This window comes from Panthera tigris, chromosome X, assembly GCF_018350195.1.
Source record: "Panthera tigris isolate Pti1 chromosome X, P.tigris_Pti1_mat1.1, whole genome shotgun sequence".
NCBI lineage: Eukaryota > Metazoa > Chordata > Mammalia > Carnivora > Felidae > Panthera > Panthera tigris.
Window position 1 is genome coordinate 15,289,633 of NC_056677.1, and position 24,441 is coordinate 15,314,073.

A 24,441-nucleotide genomic window follows, 5' to 3' on the forward strand; every position below is an offset into this window, starting at 1 on the left:
TCTTATCAACCGCAGCCCCAGCCGGAATAAAAATCGTAAACCACTCAAAATATTCCAGAGTAAGATAATTTAAAAAAATTATTTCCTTGAATAGTGACTGGACATTTGATACAAAATTAGTGCTAAACGTTTTTAAGAAGTGATAATGGCAGGGTGCCTGGGTGGCTCAGTAGGTTGAGTGTTCGACTTCGGCTCAGGTCACCATCTCGTGGTTCGTGAGTTCGAGCCCCACATCGGTCTCTGTGCTGACAGCTCGGAGCCTGGAGCCTGCTTCTGATTCTGTGTCTCCCTCTCTCTCTGTTCCTTCCCGCCTCATGCTCTGTCTCTCTTTGTCTCTCAAAAATAAGTAAATATTAAAAAAGGAAGTGATAATGGCATCACGATTGTACTTTTAAAAAAGAGTCCTTACGTTCTGAGACACATGTTGGAATACTTGTGGATGAAACAATATTATATTTGGGATTTGCTTCAAAAACTTGAGGTGAAGAAGAAGTGGGTGGTTGTGCAGGATGAAACAAGACTGGCCTGGGGTCCGTTGCTGAAGCAAGTGCAGTTCGTGAAGGGGGTCATCGTACTCTCCGGTCTACTTGGTAAGTGGTTGATGTGTTCCATGATAACAAGTTTGAACGCTTTTAGGAAACAGATTTGCACAAACCCTCGGGACAAAAGTTAGGATCCATGGCCAAAGATGCTAAAAAGGGGCACTTAGCAGAAACGAAACACGTGCCAAAATTATAGTCTAACATTACAGTGAAAGAGCTATTGCCAGGCAGTGTCCGCCCCTGTCACCCATTTCAGAAGGGAGCTGACCCAAATAGGAGTTGGCCCAGCTGAGGCTAAGTGGGAATGGCAGGCGGACGCCGGGCGGGGGACGCTGGCCGGGCGGCCTCTTGGACTGCCCACGCTGTCGATCCGATCCGAGAGGAGTTCCCCAGCTGAGAGCAGGAAGGAGGGATTTCAGAAAAGAACGGAAAAACAACCTTTTTTTTAGGCTGGAAATAATTCTGGGTTTTTTTTTTTTTTTCCTAAGAGGAAAGACAAGAATTCAAAACTAAATTCTTACCTAGCTCAACAACATAAATGTCCTCTCTCATAACATCTTTATTCCTTAACTTCACATTCATGCCGTTTGACTTTTCTATAGTGTGACACACATTGGAATTTCGGCTCCCTGGCACGAGCCTGCTCGGGGAATTTATTTACTGGGAATTTGCTCTAATCTCTGTTCAAGAGAAAATTTAGACTACCAACCAGAAAAAGTATAGGAGGATTTGCTCTTTTTCTCAAAGCGGTTTGGTACATTTTTTATACCTAATTTGCATCCATAGCTATCGTGTTGTATTCGTAACTGCACTCTAGATTGGGGTGTCTTTCGGTACAGAGTCAGTAAATATTTTCGGCTCTGCCGACCCAACGGTCTCAGCTGCAGCCACACAACTCTGCCATCGTAGCAGCGATGGGCAATATGTGAGCAAATGGGTGTGGCTGATTTCCAATGAAACTTCATTTGTAGCCCCAGGTGGCAGGTTACATTTGGTCTGCAGGCCATTATTTGCCACCCCTGATAAACTTTATCAATAAAGGGCCTGTATCAGTTTTCTATTGCTGCCGTAACAAATCACCGCAAACTTAGCGACTTAACACAAATATGGTTCTGGGAATTAGACCACGAATATCCATTCACTAAGCACGCTCTGGTTGCTCGTTCTCGGCAGTCGGCTCCTGTCGTCGGAAGGACGAGGGTACATCAGGAACCGGAGAATAACACGTCTGGTTTTAAGAGCAGGGCAAGTAGCTCGCTGTGACGCCGAGCACCGTACGTGCCTCGGTGCGTATCCGAGCCCGGGCGGAAGCAGCATGGGTCACAAATGGGAGCGCGGGCTCTGGAGGACAGGGATTCACCGTCCAGCCCCGGCACGTATGGGACCCTGAATCAATTACCTGCCTTCTTCATGGCATCGGTTTCCTCGCGCGTCAAATGAGAATTATAATTCCTACCTTGCAGGGCATTGCACATGTGAAACAAGATAACGAATGGGAAGTAACCAGCACAACGCCTACCCTATAATGAACGCTATTTCTGCAGAACTACGGGATTCTACTTTGAGTCAAACCATGTCCCTTTGAACATAAGAGCCACGTGGAGAAAGCATACTAGGGGCCTCATTTCCCTGCAAGGCAAATTTTGGTTTTAACCCCCACTGCAGCATTATAATTGGGTTCTAGTTATGAAGTCTAAAGCAACATTCAGAGGGCCTTAAAATGGTACTATACATAAGCACCTAGTTAATTAAAACTTTCTGAGGCTGCTAACACCTCCAAATATTTAAATATTCTCAAATTACTCGGCCACACCATTCGCTGGGGACACTGCTGAGGGCCTTGCCAAGTACAGCATTTGTCATGTGTTAAAAATAGATGTCAGGTGCACCTGGGTGGCTCAGTCTGTTAAGCACCTGACTTCGGCCTAGGTCATGATCTCACGGTTCGCAAGTTTGAGCCCCGCATCAGGCTCTGTGCTGACAGTTCAGAGCCTGGAGCCTGCTTCGGATTCTGTGTCTCCTGCTCTCTCTACCCCTCCCCCGCTCATGCTGTCTTTCTCTCTCTCAAAGATAAATAAACATTAAGAAAAAAATAGATGTCAGAAAGACATTCAATAAATGCGGCAGCTTTTATAGTCTTAAGAAATGGTGTCAAATTGCTTTAGCCAAGGTATGGGATAAAGGTCGTTCAAACTTAAAAGCAGAATTGTCTTTCTTATTTTGAGAGTCGATAATCAGATGTTTTCAATAAGCAAAGTTTCAGCTATTTGATGCATCATCCATGACCTCTGCCAGTAAGGTATTTGTAAAAATCTTGGCATAATTAATCTCTTAATTGTTTGTGTTTTAGCATTTTACAGAACCTGAAAAAGGGTCAGCTGCCCAATGCCACCAAAAAAAAAAAAAAAAAAAGACGAGTGGCAAAGCAGAGAGAGGAATCCTAAATCCCTAAACACACTCATTGGTAGTGTTAAATGAAAACAAACCAGGGGCGCCTGGGTGGCGCAGTCGGTTAAGCGTCCGACTTCAGCCAGGTCACGATCTCGCGGTCCGTGAGTTCGAGCCCCGCGTCAGGCTCTGGGCTGATGCCTCGGAGCCTGGAGCCTGTTTCTGATTCTGTGTCTCCCTCTCTCTCTGCCCCTCCCCCGTTCATGCTCTGTCTCTCTCTGTCCCAAAAATAAATAAAAAACGTTGAAAAAAAAATTAAAAAAAAAAAATGAAAACAAACCATCCCCTCATAGAAAACTTCCATGATCTCAGGAGAAATATTGTCATATTGCATCTGAAGCATTTTTCTGTGGTCTGTCTGGATACCAAAGTCTGAAGCCCTCCGAGATGCTCCAGAAGCACACCTGGTTTGTGTTTATCCAGAGGGACATCCACAGTGAAGAGGGCATTCTCGAATGCATCCTAATTACGACATTCTGATGATTCTCATGACAGTTTATATAGCAAGGCATTCTTTTCTTTGAAGAAAATTATTACGCCTACTGATAGTTTTCTCCTTAATCCCCAGGGCTTCCCGTGTTTTTTGAATTCTCTATTTCAGAGTAAATCCTTAAAGTGAAGCTTACTCATGTATCCCACAATTACCTGCAACTTCTTTTCCTTTCTTCCTTCAGATCTTTTCCACAATGTGAATATTTCCTGAGGCGGCTAGCCACAATTCCTGGGCCAGCCAAACTAAGCGAAAGATGACCGCTTTTTAGTACACGAAAAGTCTTTGAGAGCCGCTTCAAGATCTCCGGTGAACTTGGAGACAGGCCGCTGCCTAATCATATTTTTAAAAATCGAATTATAATAGCGATGAGATTAGGTAAGGGCTTTTAAGTGGATTAAGTGGTTGTTGACTACTTCACCTAGCTATTGAAATCTGTATCAATGGGTTTGATGATTTGCTTATAAAAATAGATTTATAAAACATAATCAGAAGTTATGTCTAAGGAGCTTATGTAATTCAACCGGATTCCAAAATGTAAGCCCTTGGAAGAACTGACCACAGGCATAAAAGAATGTCATTTCAATGCTATGAATATTAAGGACTCTGTTCCTTTTTCACATTTATCACTACTGTTTCATAGCAATATCTTATTCTTGTTTCTTTTAGCTGACACATGTGTTTAGAAGTACGTAATTGTCAAAAACAAATTTTAAATGATACTACCCATTGATGGGAAGAACATGGAATGAGCCCCAGACGCTTGTGATGGGAGCCAGAACGGCCTTTCTGGTATTTGGCAATCGTGTATCAAAAGCCTTAAACCTATGCCTCGCCTTTCATCCAGAAATTCCATTTCTTGAAATTTATTCTAATAACACCATCAGTAAGGTGTGGGAAAATGTACACTTTCGTACAAAGAGGTTCATCACACCACTGTTTACAATATCAAAAAACTAAAACAATCCATCCCCCACATAGAGAATCCATTAAGTACATTATAACATATGTCCATATTATGGGATATACCTAAACACTAAAAATTACCCTTTTTTTTAAAAGATTTTATCTTATTTTTTAAGGAATCTCTGCACTCAACGTGGGGCTCAAACACAACCCCGAGATCAAGAATTGCATGCTCCACTGACTGAGCCAGCCAGGCACCCCTAAAAACTATGTTTTAAAAGATTTTGTCGAGGGGCACCTGAGTGGCTCAGTCGGTTAAGCGTCCGACTTCGGCTCCGGTCATGATCTCACAGTTCGTGGGTTCGGGCCCTGCGTCAGGCTCTGTGCTGATGGCTCAGAGCCTGGAGCCTGCTTCTGTTTCTGTGTCTCCCTCTCTGCCCCTCCCTTGCTTGCACTCGGTCTCTCTCTCTCTCTCTCTCTCTCAAAAATAAATAGGCATAAAAATTTTTTTTTTAAATTTGTTGAAAAGCTTTAAGACATAGTATTACGTTAAAAAACAAATTACAAATAACATGCACAGTGTGATTCAAATATACATGTGCCTTCCTATGTAATGTCTGTGGGCGTGTTTAGGTGTATGAAAGAGAAAGCAAACGGAAGGAAAGGATGGATCCCTAATGTACCAAAAATAGTGATAGAGGTTATCGCGAGGTGTTTCTGTGCTGACCTCTCTACAAAAAAGATGTATTACTTTTAAAAATCATAATGCATGTTGGTGTCTTGAGTTCAGGAATAAGCTTCTGCAAGAAACAGTCTTTGTCTCCAGTCTGGTTTCTTTTGCTGGCCACTTAGTGCCTGAAGTGTTTACAGAGTGTCTGGTCCTAAGCACTTACACTTGCCAGATGCCAGGTCCCTGACAGTGTTTGAAGATGCTGGCGTATTAGCAGCCGCCAAGGGAAGGACGAAGGGGACGAGGGAGGTAGGGGTGAGGACTGAGAGACAAGCAGCAGCTGTGAGGAACGGAGGGATGGCATCTTTTCCCTGGTCCCAGTCATGCATGGCCCAGAGGATACATGGAGGCAGGACAAGGGGAGAAAGGCCAGAGTGTGAGGCCAGACCTGGCCACTGTGTCGTGACGTGCACTGCCGGGTCACACCTAGTCCCGGGGACGGCCTTCCGGTGATGTGGAGGAACGGAGGAATCTGAGCGACAGGCGTCTGGCTGAGAGACGGGTTCACTCTCAGGGCTGGAGTCAGCCATGGGCCCAGAGGTGGGCTTGCACCCTAGAATGACCGACACACGAGATGAGGGTTCGGAAGCACGGCATCCAGGCCCCACGACGGCAGGGAATGGGGGAGTGAGTCTTAGGCACAAGCAGAGGCCCAGTTACCAGAACCAAGACCTAAAGTTGAGGTTTCAACTAGCAGCCATGGGCGCCTGGCTGGCTCAGTCTGTAAGGCAAGCAACTCTTGACCTCGGGGTTATGAGTTCCAGCCCCACGTGGGGCATAGAGCTCACTAAAAACCAAACCAAACAAAACGACCTAGCAGCCTTGGTGACTTCATGCTCAGTCCCAGAAAGCCAAGCTCCATTTCCTCAAATCTCTCCTGAAGACGTCAGGATTGGCAGGGACGGTAAGCTGGTCTAATAAAGAGGAAGGACAACAGACCCTACTGTGGGGGAAATCGGGCAGGACTGGAGGCAGAGCACTGGAGCACTGGAGTCTGAGAATTCTGTCAGAATTGTGCCCGAAGCAGTCTATAATGAGTAAGGCAAGTTAATGGACGCGGTCCAGGTGGCAAAAACAAGAGGCCCTTGTCAATGTGAATCTTAGCCATTCCTGCCCGAATCTCTTTATAGTGTCCCTACTAAAGATACAGACACACATCAGGGTGTCTTGATGATGTCAACAGTGTTTCAAAAATAAAAGATCAGTCCATAAACATTTTATATTTGCTTTGCCAAATAAAGGAGAAATCTGCATAGGTTGGAAATCCTAGTATTACTATACAAATGCCTCTAATAAAAACTCGTAAGTAGAATTTCTAACTCCATAAATTTCAACAAAAATGTCATGCTATACAAAAGATTGTAGCCAGTCTATTATTTTTACAAAGATCATTTGTGGGGAGCCTGGGTGGCTCAGTCCGTTAAGCATCCGATCTTGGCTCAGGTCATGATCTCACAGTTTGTGGCTTCGAGCCTTGTGTGATGCTCTGTGCTGACAGTGCAGAGCCTATGTGGGATTCTCTCTCTCTCCCTCACTCTCTGCCCCTCCCCCACTCACACTCTCTATTTAGAAATAAAACTTTAAAAGAATGATTTAAAAGTTTTAAAAAAAAGAGTATTTGCTATTTAAATAATTTTTTGGAATATAAAGTCGAATTTTACAGTATGTCTTGCCTTCAGATCCAAATGTCGGTAATGTTACAGAAGCAAAGAAACGCTTTTTGATGATAGCCCTCGTTTGATTGGTTTCCCAAGAGTACAATTTCTACTCCAATAAACCCTTAGTTCCATGGCTTAGAGCCAGAGCAGTGATTCTCAACCTTGGCCTTCCCCTAGAATCACTTGAGAGCTTTGTGAGTCCCAGAATGCATGTAGCAAACAAATGAATCAGAATCTCTAGACGTGGGACTCAGGCATCAGGAGTTTGTAAAGCTCCTCGGGTGGTTTAGATCTGTGGTCAGAGCTGAGAACTGCCGAGCTAGACTGACCGTATTAATCTACTGTCCAAAGCAAGACACTTTTAAGAGCAAAAGCCCGTGCTAGTACTGATTACCTGGAGGCTAGAGAATAAACCAGTTAAGTTCTGAAGTCACTTTGGCGGTCAGCTAGTGTCACTCTATCCCTCAAGATTTATAAAGGAGTGAAAAGATAGGCTCATATGAAAGCTCCATGCCCCTTGGGAAGTCTAAAGTTTTCTGGAATTCTTTGAGAATGATTGTAATCACTTCTAGTTCTAATTTCTAATTTAAGTTGAATTATCATTTTCTACTCAGCGATTTGGAATTTTTCCCTCATGTCTACCTTGAGAGTGGCCCAAGCACAGTACCCAGGCCTCCTCCTGGTTCCCTGCCCCATCCCCAAAAGGAATCTTCTTAGGCACCTTACTGTGGTGAGATCTACCTAGAGGATAGCATTTAATTTTTTTTTTAATTTTTTTTAACGTTTATTTATTTTTGAGACAGAGAGAGACAAAGCATGAACAGGGGAGGGGCAGAGAGAGGGAGACACAGAATCTGTTAAATTTTAATATTAGGTTTCCTTGTTCCTGAAAAGTCCCTTGGCCATTTCTGCTGCCCAGGGCTCTAGTCGCTGCCGTATTTCCCAACAATTTTTCTTTTTTTTTCCTCTGTGTTCTCACTATACTCCTGAATTCTTGTTCCTTTCTTCTGTAGGCCATCTCCTTAGTGCTTCCTTCCAACTTATGACTTCAGGGCTTCCCTGTCCACCAAAATCAGCTTATCAAGGCCTTTCTCAAACAAAGACAGTTCTTTCTTTTAGAAAAACTCAGGTACCGACTGAAAAGCATGATATTTTTGTCCATCCCACTGTACATAGACTTAGATATTTTTTGTGTCGAAACCTGCTAGGAACCCACTGGAATGACTAAAATGAAAATGACTGACAACGCTAAGTGTCGGTAAGGCTGTGGAACAATTGGAACTCTCATAAGCTGCTATTGGGAGTAGAGAATGATGAAGCACTTTGGAAAACTGACGGTTTCAATAAAGGTTAATGCACATCCATCCTGTGACTCAACAATTCCTCCACCAGATATTTATTCAAGAGAAATAAAAACATATGGTCCCAGAAAGAGTTGTACAAGAATAATCATAGCAGCTCTCATCATAATAGCCCAAACCTAGAAACAGCCCTGTGTCCATCCACAGGAACATGGACAAACAAACTGAGGTACATCTATATTGTTATACTACTCGGTGTCATAACATGGATGAAACTTACAGACATTATCCTGAGCGAAACATCTGGACACAAGAGCACACATGGTACAATTCTATTTCTAAGAATTCCTGGAATAGACAAAACTAATCTATGGTGATAGACACAAGGAAGTGAAGTAAGAGAAACTTCCTCTATCTCGGGCTGGGTAGTGGCTACGTGGGTGAATATAATAGAAAAAAAACCCTAATCTAAGTATGTACTTACAAACTGTGCATTTTATTGTATGTAAATTATATCTCAATTTCTTTTTAATGAGAAAAATAACCACTCTGGGGTGCCTGGGTGGTTCAGTCTTTTAAGCGCCTGGACTTCAGCTCAGGTCATGATCTCGTGGTTTGGGGGTTCAAGCCCCGCATTGAACTCTGTGCTGACAGCGTGGAGCCTGGATCTTGCTTCAGAACTGATTCTGTGTCTCCCTCTCTCTCTCTGCCCCTCCCCTGATCACGCTGTGTGTGTCTGTCTCTCTTTCAATAAGTAAATAAATAACTAAACATAAAAAAAAGAACCACCCCAAAATATAATCTGCCATGACACATTGGGACCTTACAGTGAGTCTTTCACACCCACAGGGGAAAAGGTAGAAATTAATATTTGGATCCTACTGTGTACCAGGCTCTGTGTAAGATACTTTACATAGACAAACCAGACTTCCCCCTAAGATACTAGGCAATTCCAGGAACCAAATGCACTTCTGTGACATTTCTTGGGCCCTTGAAAGAGCAAGCACTTCAAGCATTTTAGTGGCAGATGGAACTTTTAGAGAATTTTCATTTCTGGACAAACTAATAGTTTTCCCAATAATTCATCTCAAAAATGTTAATACCTACCCAATTTACTACTATAGTAAAGAAAGCATTTCTACATAAATGCCTGGTGAATTTGACTCGTCCCAACAAGATTGAAGGGCTTAAACTGGGATTGAAATGCTAAATTTACATATGACAACCATAAGTGTTCCACAGACTCGAAAGCACACCAAACAAAATAATAAATTTTCCTTTGAACCACAACAAATCTTTTAATAGAATTTTATTTCAAGGATATAACAATCCAGGAAAATTCCAGATGTTCATTTTATAAAGCCAAAAGGAAGAAGAGAACAAGAATAATCTATAAAACAGAAGTTGCTATTTGGGGGATGAAAATGAAGTGTTCAAAGAAAAATGGATTTAGGTTTTCTTAAGAGATAAACAGAAGATGAAAGGCTCTTGGTGAGTGGAATCTATTATTGCTCTACTTGTTGACTATGCAGACGTGACCCTTGGCCCCTTCATTTAGTGCAAAAGACATCCATGATTTCAAGGAATTTACTTTTTACTGTCATTCCATATTTATACAACATCTTTTGGAAAGAAATTAAAAATTCTTTATTCTCAACTGCCAGTACTTCTCCCTTATCCATAAAAGAAAGTCCAAACGTTAAGCCTGGTATTTGAAAATTTTTTTAATGCGACCCATTTATCTAAGCTTTATCTCCTACTGCTTTTCTACACTTGCCCTTTGGTCCGGCCAAGCCTATTTACTTGACTCCAGAGTGACTTAACAGTTCTCACCTCCAAATTCCGTTCATGCTACTATCCTTGGTAGGATGGTAAAGTGGAAAGTGCATGAATTATGTTAATTCTTACTCTCCGGTCAGTTATTAATTAGCCATGCGATTCATTCATTAGCCATGTGAGCTTGGGCAGGTGTCTCAACCTTCCTTAACATCCTTTTCTTATCGGTAAAATGAGAATGCTAGTACCTACCTCTGTTTTGATATTTTAGTACTCTATTTTGAATTTTATTTTTATTTTAATGTTTATTTATTTTTGAGAGAGAGAGAGAGAGAAACAGAGTGTGAGTGTGGGAGGGGCAGAGAGAGAGACACAGAATCCGAAGCAGACTTCAGGCTCGGAGCTGTCAGCACAGACCCTGACGCGGGGCTCAAACCCACGAACTGTGAGATCATGACCTGAGCCGAAGTCGGATGCTTAACCGACTGAGCCACCCAGGCGCCCCTGTATTTTGAATTTTAAATGAGATGGCTGACGTGCCTGCCACATCAGACACAACAAATACTACTTCGTTATCAGGCTTCATCCTCCTTTCTGCCTAGAATATACCACCATCTTGATGCCTTCCTAAATCCTGTCCTTCCTTCGGTCCAAACCAACTTCCATATCTTGAAACCTTGTCAAACCACCCCATTACCATTTTATTGGCCCTGAATGCCATACTGCCTCATATTGCTGAAAACTCCCCAAATGTGATGAAAGACACGAATATAAACATCCAAGAAGCTCAGCAAACTCCAAGAAAGAGGAACTCAAAGAGACCCACACTAAGATTCATTGTAACCAAACTTTTGAAAGACAAAGACAAAGGCAGAATTATGAAAGCAGCAAGAGAGAAGCAATTTGTCCCATACAACAGATTCTCCATAACAGCAGATTTCTCATCGGAAACTTTGGAGGCCAGGAGGCAGTAGGTTGATGTATTCAAAATGCTAAAAGAAAAAAAAACCCATCAATCAGGAATCCTGTATCCGGCAAAACCATCCTTCAAAAGTGAAGAAGAAATTAAGACATTACTAGGTAAACAACAGCTGAGGGAGTTTGTTATCGCTAGACCTGCCCTGCAAGAAACACTCAACACTCAAGGGAGTCCTGCAGGGTGAAATGAAAGCACACTAGACAGTAACCTGAAGCTGCATGAAGAAATGAAATTCTCAAGAAGGGTAAATACGTGGGCAGTTATAAAAGCTAGTGTCACTGTAACAATGGTTTATAACTCCACTTTTTGTTTTCTACATGACTTAAGAGACTAACACATTTTTTTTGATGAATCTAAAAACTAATATTATTGTAACCTTGGTTTGTAACTCCACCTTTTGTTCTCTACATAATTTAAGAAACTAATCCATTAAGAAAATTAGTAGCTTATGTTTTAGGGCACACAATGTCTAAAGATGTAATTTTGTGACATCAACAACCAGGAGAGTTGGGGACAGAGCTGTAAAGGCACAGAGTTTTTGTATGTTATTGGAGTTAAGGTGGTATCGATTCAAATCAGTGTTATAACTTTAGGATGTTAAACATTATCCCCATAGTAACTATAACAAATAGCTATAGAATATACACAAAAGGAAATTAGTAACGAATTTAAGCATTTCACTGTAAAAAAAAAAAAAGATCAACTAAATACGAAAGAAGACAGTAATACAGGAAATGAAGGATGAAAAAGCTATAAGGCACGTAGAAAACAAATAGCAAAATGACAGAAGTCCCTCCTTATCAGTAATTAATTTAAATGTAAATGGTTTAAACTTGCCAATAAAAAGACATTATGTGAAGGGAGCAAAGAAGGAGGCTTAGGTAAGACATTCCCCCTCACCCAAAATGCACCCTCCAGACTACTCTGCAGGCACAGGTACCCACATTCGAAGTATGACACCCCGATTCCTCGGCCTTTTTCTAAACTCAGAAGCAGTGACAGCCGGGGAAGAAGCACATTCCCCGCACCTTCCCCTCATCTAAGAGGCTGCAAGGGAAAAACTGCAGTCAGAGCTTGACCCACATGCCAGCCTCCCCTCTCCACCCTCAAAGCTGTTGAAATGACAGGAAAAAATACACACACACAGTTTTACAAATGATTAATACATGTCAGTGCTAGAAAATAGGAATCTTTGAAAGACAGGGCAAATGAGAATGACTAGAAAGTGGGAAGCAAGAATAAATTAGAGATTTCAGAAACAAAATGTATGATTGTTAAATTTTTCTGCCCTGCAGCTCCTAGCTATTCATAAGAAGTTTGGATAGAAGAAATAAAGGGCCCTAAGCCCTATGTGTCAAGCAATGGGCACCTTATAGTTAAAAAATCACAGACACCAGCTCTTTAAAGAGGAAGAGAAAGAGAAAGATTAGGATAGAATTGTTACCAAAGTTTTGGACTTGGAAGGGATTTTGGCAATTCTGAAAGAATGAGGCAAGTCTGACCAATTTGCTAGCCCAGCACAAAAGAAGATGTTACCTATATAGTGCTGGAGTGATTTTTTTAGCAAATCACTCCTTCCTAGGGGTGAAAAACCACCATGACATTTCATATAGTCCAAACAAAGACTTCGATTGTTAGACGAATGCCAAAACTATACTGGAAGCCTTGAGAGAACCACCTGACTTTTTCGTACAGTTTCCAGCCCCTAGGCTTTTCAAGTCTTAGCAGGAAATACTAGAAGCAATTTCTCCTGGCGTTTTGAAGTTTACCCACCTAAATCACAGTGTGATTCTGGTGATTAAAAGAGAGAGAGAGAGAGAGAGAGAGAGAGAGAGAGAGAGTGTTTGAATGTGATCCTATAAAACAAATTAGTGTATAAGGAACTGATTTGAAATAATCTAGTAAATTCATTATCTGGTCATGATATTTGGCATGATTACAATAAAATTGCATTAAAGTACAGGATCTCTAAGAGAAATATGGAACGGTCAGGATTCAGAATTATCTGATTTCCTAATGAAGAACAATAGGGCATTTAGTCGGTTGAGAAACAACGGTTCCTTTGAATTACAAATGAACTCGATATTAGCTTATTGTGGTTTTGGTGTATTTAATATTTCATCTGAGTAGGAAGTCTAGCAGGCTTGAGACGGGAAATCTGAATTCTAATTTCAGATCTGTTGCTACATACCTCTTAACTCTGGACAAATCAGTTCCTCTCTCTGAGCCTCAGTTTCCTCATTTGTAGTATGAAGGGATTGGACTTAAACATTCTCAAAGGTTTCTTCAGCTCTCAAATTCTGTGGCTCTGGTTCTTTTCTCTCCTCCAGGGCCCTGTCGATTCTCACCCCTCCTTCCTCTACCCCAGGCTCCTAGGCTACCTGCTGCCCCCACCTGCCCCACTGCTCACGGTTGTTCACCGCGACATTCACCCATTCTAGACGGCAGCACCTGGCCCAGGCTTCTTCCGCTGGGACCCAAAACAAAACTTACTCTCGTGTGTCCCAGGGCCGTACTACTCGTGGCCTTGAGTGAAATGAGGCTGAGGGGTTGGGCTACTGTAGCCACGTCAGGATGGGGGCGGGGGAGAGGGGTGTGGGGGAGGGGGACAGAGCAAGTCCTGCGGCCTATCCCACACTGCCAGAAGCTCTTCTCTGAGAACCGAGGTTCATGCTCAGAACTGGGTCTGTCTGTAACGAGGGTCCTGGTGGGTTGAGAGGCTGGGGGAGGGAGATGCTTGCCTTGCTTAGAATAAAACCGAGGGGAAAACCTTTTCCCAACGTACATAAAAACCAGTCCATCCAGCCACTTGAAAGTTGAATTTACATTTATGTGGATGAGACAAATTACATGCGATTGCCTGTGTGTACATGATGATCCATTATGTATGGTTTTGTAATATAATTTATCCATCTATACTTACACCAAAAGCAACTCAGCATACAACCTAAGTGGCTTCTTTTTGATTTTTGCCTACGGGGGTCTCACCCCAAATCCGTGTGTGTCGGTCTGATTCCCTCTCTCAGCTTGTGACCCTGACACAAGGTTGCAAAGTGCGTGCATGACATTCGTAAGCTCTCCTGAACCCCAAATCTTCTTCCTCCAAAAACCTGGTTACCCTGAGCGTCTCTCTCCTGGCTGCCTTGACACGGAAGTAGCTCTTGAAAACCTAAATGTCCGTGTGCATTTGTGAGCCTGCGTGTGTTCACCCCACAGCCCAGGGGATTGCATCTTTTCTCCTAACACAGTGAGGTGAGAAATGTCTCCAGCACGTAGCCTAAAACTTGATTTTTCATTTTAACTGAAACAATGAGCTCTCACCTATCAATATCTTGGCCACGTGTGGTTGTGCTAAGGCAGAAATACCGAGTCTGAGAAAAACCACAGTCAAGGAAATTCTGTGTCGTCTCCCTTGGTGCCCCACCTCCCAACCCCCACCCTCATGTCTAGACATTCCCCAGGCCTTGCGGTTACCACCCTTTCTTTTCCACATTTCATTAATAATTGTACAAGTCAAACAATAGCTAATCTGGCAATTATGCGCAAGTTAAAACATTGGAACACGTTACCCGGCATCGCCTGCCAAATCACACTAAAATTTGGATCGATGAAGGTGCCGAAAGATTTTTCAAAAGTTTGTCCTGCCTTTCGGGCAGACTTCTAAAATGCACCAGAGTGAGTGGTTCTAAAACCAAATCAACAACAACAGCAGGAAACCTGTCTCCTAGCGTCTCTGTTTTTCACAGTGACGCCACAGTTTGAAACTCAGTGTTTGGGGGGGGGGCGGGGAAGAGAAAAGGGGCGTGAGGCGGAGAGTACCCACACCCTGAGCTAGCTGCGTCAGGGTGAAAGAATGAGCACCGCACCCCAGGCGGTCGCATTTCTGGGGTCACTTAATCACGCTCTGTACACCTGTGCTATGAGGGCGGCACAGCTGCAAGACAAACGCTCTTCGGCTCCGGGGCCAACATGCCTGTTCCCCTCTAGATTTAGCTACTTCCAACTGTCCAAGATCAGCCGCAGAATTTTTGAGGAGTGAAGTAAAGCAGAAAGCAAGACTGGGTCGGCAGTGTGCTCTTCCAGAATCAGTCTCGGGGCCAAAGCTTCTCTTCCACGCTTCTCCAAGCTGCGCTCGGGCTTCCAAATGCCCACAGGACTTCAGTTCCCTTCAGAGGCTCTGCGCACGGGGCAACCTGCATAGACGAGGGTCTCCAGCGGCCTCCAGAATCACCTTCAGAACTCAAGTTCAGCCCCTAAAAATAGCATCAGCTCTGCCCACACCTCCTCCTCCTGGGTTTCCTCGCTACTCGTACTCCCAGTGGATATTACTAAGAGGCGAGAACACGAACGCTTGCAGGAAGCAGACCATCAATCATTCCTTCATTACTGATTTCCATGGAAACCCAGCAAAAGAAAAAGAAAGGAAGTCAATTGGAGGACTGCTTTAGGCTTGAAGTCTGGTTCTCATGAAAGGTCAGTGAGGGGACCTCCGTAGTCCATCTCAAAGGCGCCTTCAGACCTGAAATGCTTTAATTCCTTGCCCGCACACCTGGCTGGGATTTGGATCTGGACTGGGAACAGGATACCAAGGTCATGCTGAGCCCCACATGCAGGCAGTGGAGCCTCGCTGCTGAACTTCCTGGGTTCAAAGGACATACTTGGTAGCCGGGATGGTTTTGAAAGTGCCCTTAACGATCTCAAACCTACCTTGAAAGTCTCCAAAGGACCCATCTATCCCTTCTCTCTGGGGCACTTAGAAGAGGACCTGGGGTTGGCTGGAGCCTCTGGAAGCAGAGCCCCGTTCCCACAGGAATTGACTTCAATCTTTACACTTCTCTCTCACATCCAATACATCGCCTGTTCACTCAGTGACTATCTCTCTCCGCAAAGGAAAAGCGTCACGTTAGTTGGTAAAGATACAAAGATGAAGAAAATATGACCTGTGTCCCTAAAGATCTCAAAGTCTAGACAGAAACAACCACTCCAAAGTGTGAGGAGTCTCTCATACAGGCAGGAAGAAAAGGTGGAAGCAGAGGAGGAAAACTATTGACCTGACTTGGAAGCTGGAAGGACATCACATCAGATCCTTCCCTTCCTCGAGCTTCTACGTATCCCCTGGGATGAGCTCACCTGTTACCTCCTCCTTATCTTCCCCTCCCTATCCCTTTCTGAAGCTCCCTCAGCTCTACACAGAATAAATCCAACCATGGTCCCACAGCACACTTCCCTCATTGAACACCTGTCAAGTTCTTTGAGTCTGAGGAAATGTCTACAAAGGCAGGTAAAGCGGGAGTCTGGCCCACCAGATGCCTGATGTGTGCAGGCAAAGGAGCCCTCTGAGACAGGACTCTATCTTGGGCACAAAAAGGTTGAGCCAGTGGGAAACCTTGGTAATCAGGCAGGAGAGGCACTCCAAGAGCGAGAGGATAAGAAGCAATTCTGAGCACAGCATGATGTCTGTTACTCAGATTTTCTTACCTCTAAAGTCCCAGTGAAAACACAGCTTCTCGAGCTGGAGAGCTATAAATGGAAGCCAAAAGAGATGTTTCGGCGAGAAGCTTTTTTAAAGGACTCAGAGATCAGCTGCATGCTTTGGAAGCCTTCTAACATGCGGAAGTACAGAGGGGAGACAGGCATTCTCCCCTTCGTTGCTGCAGACCACGGCTCCGTACACAGGAGGTCTGAAGAGCCTGGTCAAGCAGCGGTGGCACCCAGCAAAGACTTCAGTGCCTAAAGTAGAATGATAAGCACTCCATGGCACAAGACAGCTCTGTAGGGGTAGTAGCGATTGCCAAATTGTGGCACCTGATGCATTAGTGGGCCGTGGCCAGCAGTTGTTTTTTTTTGATAGACTAGAATAGTATAAAAAGCATCAGAGTTTCTCATAAGTAATAAGAAGACATATATGTGTACGTGAGTGTGTGTACATGGGAGTGAGTATATGTGTATATATACTGGGTCATTGTGTAAAATATATCTCTTCCTGTGGGTCATGGTCTAAATCACAAAGAGATTGCCTGTGGAGCAGAAGTAGTAGCTGCTGTAAGTAGTAGTTATCTTGTATTTAAGTTCATAAAGATTCCCGGATGTAATCAAGTAGGGATTGCAAGGGCCAGCTGCACCGTCCATTACAGTAGCCACTAGCACGTGTGACTATTTAAATGCATTGAAATTAACTAACAGCAAAAATTGTGTTCCTTTTTAATACCAGCCACATTTCAAGTGTTCAGTAGACCCATGTGGCTAATGGCTACTGTATTGGCCAGTGCAGATGTAAATTATTGCCAATGTCTCAGAAAGTTCTAGTGGATATCACTGGCCTTGATCTAAATCTGGTGGACCAAAATTGTCAAGGATGGGCATGGACACCATACATTTGTAAAGGTCTACAGTAATTGTGAAGTGCAGTCGAGATTGATTTCATTATTGATCCCAAACAGCAGAAAATATAGATATGGAGCTTGAGAAAGAGGGTGAACTGGAAATTCAGACCTGGAAGCCAGTCGACATTGTAAACTGTAGTTGAAGCAAAAGAAGTGGATGAGCTGACTCATAGAGATTGGTGAGCAAAAGAAGAGGACCAAGTACAAAACCCTAAGATCGAAAGAAGCAAAATCAATGAAAAGGAGCCTGAGAAGTGGAGGTGACAGGACTAAAAAGGAACATCAGCAAGTGTGTTTTTATTTTATTTTTTCTTAAAAAATTTTTTTTTTACATTTATTTATTTTGAGGGGGAGAGAGAGCATGAGCAGGGGACGGGCAGAGAGAGAGAGGGAGAGAGAGAGTTCCAAGCAGGCTTCACGCTGTCAGCACAGAGCCTGATGTGGGGCTCAATCTCACGAACTGTGAGATCCTGACCTGAGCCGAAATCAAGAGTTGGACGCTTAACCAGCTGAGCCACCCAGGTGCCCCAAAATTTATTTTTGAATTATTTTTTAAAAATTTATTTTAGAGACAGAAAGCACGAGCAGGGGAGAGGGGAAGAGAGAAGAGAGAGAGAGAATCTTAAGCAGGCTCCATGGAGCCTGAGGCAGGGCTCGATCCCTTGACCCTGGGATTGTGACCTGAGCTGAAATCAAGAGTGAGACGTCAACCGAATGAGCCACCCAGGCGCCCCTATTTTATATTTTTATTTTTTTTTTTACGTAGGCCTCACACCCAGTGCAGGGCCCAACACGGGGCTTGAACTCACGACCTGGAGATCAAGACCGGGGCTGAGATCAAGAGTCGGACACTTCACCAACTGAGTCACCCAGTAAGTGTGTTTTTAGATGCAAGCAGCAGAATATCCTAGCTCACATCAGCTTAAACAATAAGAAAACTAATTATGTCATGTAACAGGAAGTTCAGAACTAGCATGGGCTCCAGGCACACTACATCAGAGCTCCAATTTCATTTCTTTGTAACTTGTCCAGAATAGTGTTGGCTTCCTCCTCAAGCTGGAGGAAAAATGGCTGCAGAAGTTCTTAAAGCAATCATTCATTGTCAAAAACAATAGAACCACTACGATTGGCTCAGACTAGTCATATTTGGGTTTGAATGAATATGGAGGTGTCAATCACTGGGGCCGTGACAAAAGAGAAGCAAGAGAGATGGGTGTCAGAGAAGCCAAAGAAGAAAGTAGGGTGACCAACAAGAGTCAAAATGCTACTTTGAGATCAGGGTGTATACCTCGCACATAGAATTGAATTGTTTTCAGTAACATGTATTGTTTGGTGGTTGATCATGATGAACTCGCCAAATCCATTTGGAGCCATGTATATATAAGAACTCAAAATTCTAGCAGGTCACTCAAAGGAAAGATCAAGAGACAAAGAGGATGGTAGTAAAAGAGGACAAGGAAAGAAGAAGGGAAGGTCAAGAGCAAGGAGAATCAAAAGGTGTTTTGAGTTGCCATTTACAACATGGAAGGCATGCCCTCACCACATCCAGCCAAGACAAAAAAGTTAAATCAACCAGAGAACACATATTCCCAAGATCTGGAATTAAGAGCAAGTGTAACTTGTGACTTATGGTAAATTTAAAGAACTTCAGTGTCTTGTTTTACTCAGTGTTGTCAAGGCAATATCATAGCCTTAAGAACTTTGGCAAAGCGCTCCTTGGCCAATGGAGAAACCATCTCTCAGAGGCCTCAGTTGGCCACTGCCCACTATGTAGATCAGCTCCTTGATGCTATTCTCAGAATAAATTTTCCAACAGATGCTAAGGCAATGAAAACACACCGAGAATTGTAAGATGATCTATTTTCCATCTGTTTTCACCTGTACTCAATTGAGGATACCAGCTCATAGCCCAAGCGATATATAACAGAGGCCAGGGGCTACTCCACCCATATTTTATAAAGTGCCTATGGTGCCACTTTTAGCACTGCAGCTGTAAATAACAAGACCCTCGAGTCACAGGGAGTGATCTCATCTCTTACATACATCCAGAGCTTACAGAGGCCAATATGTCCTTATGGATCATTGCGTTACTGGTGTCGCTGAGCTCACCGAAGCTCATGTGGCCCAGCTTAATTTCCTCGGGGCTCCTCTGTACACTCTCCCCTCCCTTCTCCATCTGGGAATTGTGTACGCTGTTTCCCAGGGACCAAAATATGAGAACCGTGGCCTAGGAAATTTGGTAGTGGGGGAGCCACATCACCTCCACTGACATAATCAGGTAGTTTTATTTTTGTGTTACGCAGGGGGAGACTTAACAGGAAAACATACTAGAGACATAAATGGAACACTCTCCTTAAAATCTGTCAACAGCTTGCCATGGCCTTTGAAACAAAGATCAATTTCCTAATGTGGCTTATGAAGCCCTCGGGGTCTGCCAGCCTCTCCAGCACCCACCATGCTGCCCCCCGGCCCCACTTCTCACTGCCCTTTGGCCCCTGGTTCCTTGTCAGAGGAGGCCCAGGCCCCTCTGTCTGGAATCCTCTCTACCTCACACCCAGTCTTCATCTAGTGTATTCTTGATAATCCTCAAGAGCTCAACTCAAACATCACTTCTTCAAAGAAGCCCCCCTCCCTTCCCAGATTAGATTGGGACCCTCCAGCGACCTTTTCCTACTATCTGGATTTTTCTCCTAGGGCATTTATTCAGTTGTGTAATTTGTAATTTAATGTATGTCTTTGAAGTACACTCTGACTACTGTCAGTATGACAACCATGCTTGTCTTGTTCACTGTCCTCAGCCCCCAGCCCAGTGCCTGGCACATAGTAACTCAGTAAACATCTTGCTGAGCAATTGACTGCCAGAGTGAATTGCCATTCCTTGTGTCCATTAGCGCTAAAGTGGGGTGGTTCTAAATTCTGATCTGTTAAACAACCAAAATAGCACAACAGTTTTTTCTTATGCTAGTTAAATCCCATGCTATGTCTTTCCCCTTTGTTCAAATCTTTTTTAATGACAGTTTTACTGAAATATAATTCACATTCCATACAATTTACCCATTGAAAGCCTACAATTCAATGGTTTTTTAGTATATTCACAGTTGAACAACTATCACCACAGTCAATTTTAGAACATTTTCACCATCGCCCCCAAAAGGAAACCCTGTACCCATTATTTAAATGTGTATTTATTTTTGAGACAAAGAGAGAGAGACAGAGACAGAGAGAGAATCCCAAGCAGGCACTACACCATCAGCACAGACACAAACCACGAGATCATGACCTGAGCTGAAATCAAGAGTTGGACGCTTAACCAACTGAGCCATCCGGGCGCCCCTGCTCATTTTTTAATTGGGTTGTTTTTATTATTGAGTTGTAAGCGTTCTTTATATATGGTAGATGCAAATCTGTTATCAGATACATGACGTACAAAAATTTTCTTCCATTTTGTGGGTTGTCTTTTCACTGTCTTGCTGCTATTCTTTGAAACATAAAATGTTGATGGGACCAAAATTATCTACTTTTTCTTTTGTTGCATGTAGCTTCACGTGATGGAAGGGGTGAGCTGGCTTTCTGGGGCTGCTCTTATAAGACACTGATCTCGTTCATGAGAGTTTTGTCTTCATGAACAAACTGTCTCCCGACGGCCTCACCTCCTAACACCATCATCTTGGGCGTTAGGCTTTCAACGTATGAATATTGGGGGCACACAAACATTCAGGCAAGAACACTGGTCATCCTCTTCAGTCCCCTTAGGTATGGATCAATTCTTCAGCATTTGTCTTTTATGACACTGACATCTTAAAAGAATACAGACCTTTTTCTCTTTTTAATAGAATGCTTCTTAGATTCCAGTTTTACACTCCCAGCCAGAATTCCATATAAATGTTGTGTCCTTCTCAGGGTATCACACCCATCTGATGTCTATCTGCCCCTCATTTGTGATGTTAATTTTGATCCCCTAGTTGAGGTGTTACCAAATTCTGTTTAGTTACTAATATTCTAAAATTTGACATTTGTCTTTACCTCTGTTCTAACTGTATAACCCCAAACCTTTTCTGTCAATAATGTGATATTTCACCTGGTGTCCGTTCTTCTTGCTGTTTCCAATCAATTCATTCAACCTATAATTGTATTGTGCTGGTCTTCAACTTGTTTTCTTAACTCTGACTTCGCCCTTTTTAGCCCCATCTGCTGTTTTAGCATTTCATCTTGGTTTTTTATCTTATTTTTACTTTCTCATTCTCGATGTTGGCAGCTGACTGGACGTTTTTGTTTTCCCTGACATGTGTGAGCGAAATCTTGACCCCATTCTAACCTACCTAAAACTCATTTGTCTTCCTCTAAGAGCTCCAATTTGAGTCCTAAATGAAGTGTTTTATATACTTTTCTCTACACTGATGATATGGCCAGAGGGGCAGAGATAGAGTTCAACTGGGGTTGTGTGCCCCCTTTGTTGGTGGACACGAGCTCTCTTTAAAGAATATCTTCTGTGTTCTGCACTAGGAATTCAGACCTCATACTTGGAGACAAATCCTATTCTTAATATGTTAGGTTTGGAATTATGCCCTCAATTCCGTATGAATCCCTAGTAAATGGCATACACTGAGGATGTTTTCTTCTGTCCCTGATGAAATACTCAGTTCTTTTCCTTGATTTTTTCCCTAGGGTTTCTGATTCTCCTCATCAATTCACTTCTCTCTAAATTGAGAGTGAGTGGTGAGAATATGGGTTTTTGTCAACTGGCTTTTTTTTCTCCCCCCGGTACCATATCAGGTGATGGTCAGTGGAACATGGGGGTGAGGTTAAGAGCAGTAGTGTGGTGGTAAATGTTTAAAGACTGGCTCTCAAAAATAAAAATCCCTAATGTAGAGTGTATGCCAGTTTCCACAGCATAAGTATTCCCCCCGTAGCCAATTTCAAGCCACCAATGTGACGTGACTAAGTGTGGAATTGGAACACACATCGCTATATAGCGTAGCACATTATTAAACAGTATTTCCACCTTGCGGATACATAGATAACCTCAAAAGCATAAATAAGTAAAAATGAAGTGAAATAATTAGAAAGCGGTGTTTTTGAGCATTTACCATCTTTGTTTTAAATAAAATTTGTTTAATTGTAAGTGTAATTTTTAAGAACTGCTCTATTTAATCCCTGGCTTGAAAAATCCCTGAAAACTGGACTATCAGCAGGCTCTCCTGAGCCAGTGGGAACCTGCTCCAGCACACCAGTGAGCCAGAATAAGCGCCCGAATTATCCAGTCCTTCCTCCGGCCACCGTTTCTTATTTTCGCAAGGTCATGCCACTTTTCTTCCATGGTGGCTATTGGTCACTTTTTGCTATTTTTAAAAATCCCTTTTTGCTCATATTAAAGGAAAGAGATTCTGTGATTGGCTTCATCCTGTCACCTTTACCTCAAGATCTTACTCTTTCTCGCGTGCTCTGCAAGTTTCTCTGGGTCATTTGAGGTTTTATGTACTATTCCGAACCAAAAAGATAGTATCCCCTGAGACAGTAATCACGAGTCTTCCTCTAAGTCTAAGCGCCATGAGCTGGAGTTGGGGGAATAGTAAGTGAGCTCTGTCTTCGGGCAAGTTAACCAAGGATCAGTTGCAGAACTATGCAATTTCAAACAGACAATATTCGAGGATAATAACAGATATAATTCACCTTGAAGAAAGGAAGAATGATGTCCCAACACATGGAAAGTAGTCGGCCTCTTACATATTTCTTTGAAAGGTAACTTTGAAGGATCAGGTTTGGTGAGAGGTGCCTCCATATACCCAAGAGCATAAGTGAGTTCTCAAACACATACAATGTATTTCCTGTGTACGTGCATAATTTTTTAAACTCTGTTTTGAGAAATTAAGGGTGTTTCCAAAGTATTCCTTGTTAAACGATTCCTTGCTGAAACAAATCATAGATTGTAGTCAATATTTCCAATAATACAGTTGTTCTCAGCTCTGGCTGGACATTAAAATCACCTGGGGAGCTTTTAAAAAACACCAGTGCCAGAACCCTACTCCAAAAATTTCTAATTCAATTAGTCTAGGGTGGGGCCATGCCATTAATATTTTTGAAAAGCTCCCCAGGTGATTCCCCTAGGCAGCCAGAGTTGAGAATCCTTGTCATAATGTAACATTTAGGATTTTATTAATAGTCCAGGAAATCTACTAAAATAAATATACTAACCCCCTAAGATGCATGACAATGAATAGGAAAATTTGTAAAGTTCTTGAAGATGTCTAAAGAAAAACAAGATAATAATTATATGTTGTTAAAGTCTTTTTTTGGCTGGGACTCCAAATGTTTTATACTTTTAAAAAAGCAACTGTGCAGTGCCTAACGGAGCAAAAGCTAATTAAGTGTAACAATGCCTTGAAGCTGAAGACTAAAAAAACAGTATGTTTTCAGTTTTTCTTTAGGAAGTTCAGGATTGTCTGTGATCAGGATATCCACACGTCCAGCGCCCGCTTCAATAAAATCCCGCTGATGGGTTCCAGTTAACATGGGAGCCAAAATGTATCCTTTCTGGGAAACCTATTTCTCAGGAGCACAAATTAAAATCATAAATAAGATTGTAAGGGGAGATCTCTAAAATGTTTAAGCAAATAAAGTTCCCCCAAGGGACTGATTTCAGGGGAATTCATTAGGCTTATTAGATGACATAATTATCTAATCACTGAAACAGGGCCCCTGGAGATCTCTTCTACTTTTTAGCTTAGATTTAATCATCGCATTTAAGATAATGCAGATCTTGGCACAGCGGAGTGGTCGCCAGAGATGCCCGACCGTCTGTTCTGAGGGGCGGCTAGCAGCGCGGTGGAGCGAGCCAGGGACGGCTTACACCTGAGACGGACTGTGGAACCGCACGTGCCCGAGGTGCAAGTCCAAGTCAAATGTCGAAGGAGAGCCTCCCTGAGCAACCAAGAGTGTCAGCTGTACCCAAGGCGGTCTCGGCAGCAGCAAGTACCTGTGGTGGATTTCCAGGCCGAACTGGGACGGCGATTCTTCGCTGGGACACCAAGCAGTGGTGAAAGCAGCACTGGGACATCCAGCTTAGCCGATTGCCAGGGGAAGAAGCAGCCTCCGTCTACTGTTTGAAGCTCCTGCCCCAAGCTTGCACTGTGTGTAGGAGAGCCTCCGTCACACCTTTATCTGTAGCCTTCCCCCAGGTCTTAAGGATCCTGAAACCTTACCGCGGACGGTGGATTGGGTGCAACAACAG

The 24,441-nt window shown here is 43.1% G+C and overlaps 1 protein-coding gene across 1 annotated transcript; it reads left to right on the forward strand.

Moving 5' to 3' along the window:
- The first annotated feature begins 5,690 nt into the window (after positions 1-5,690).
- Positions 5,691-24,317, forward strand: LOC107178966 (SNRPN upstream reading frame protein-like). Its single transcript, XM_042975227.1, has 2 exons — positions 5,691-5,743; positions 24,029-24,317. The coding sequence occupies exons 1-2, from the start codon at positions 5,691-5,693 to the stop codon at positions 24,315-24,317; spliced, it is 342 nt and encodes a 113-aa protein (XP_042831161.1).
- The last annotated feature ends 124 nt before the right edge of the window (positions 24,318-24,441 follow it).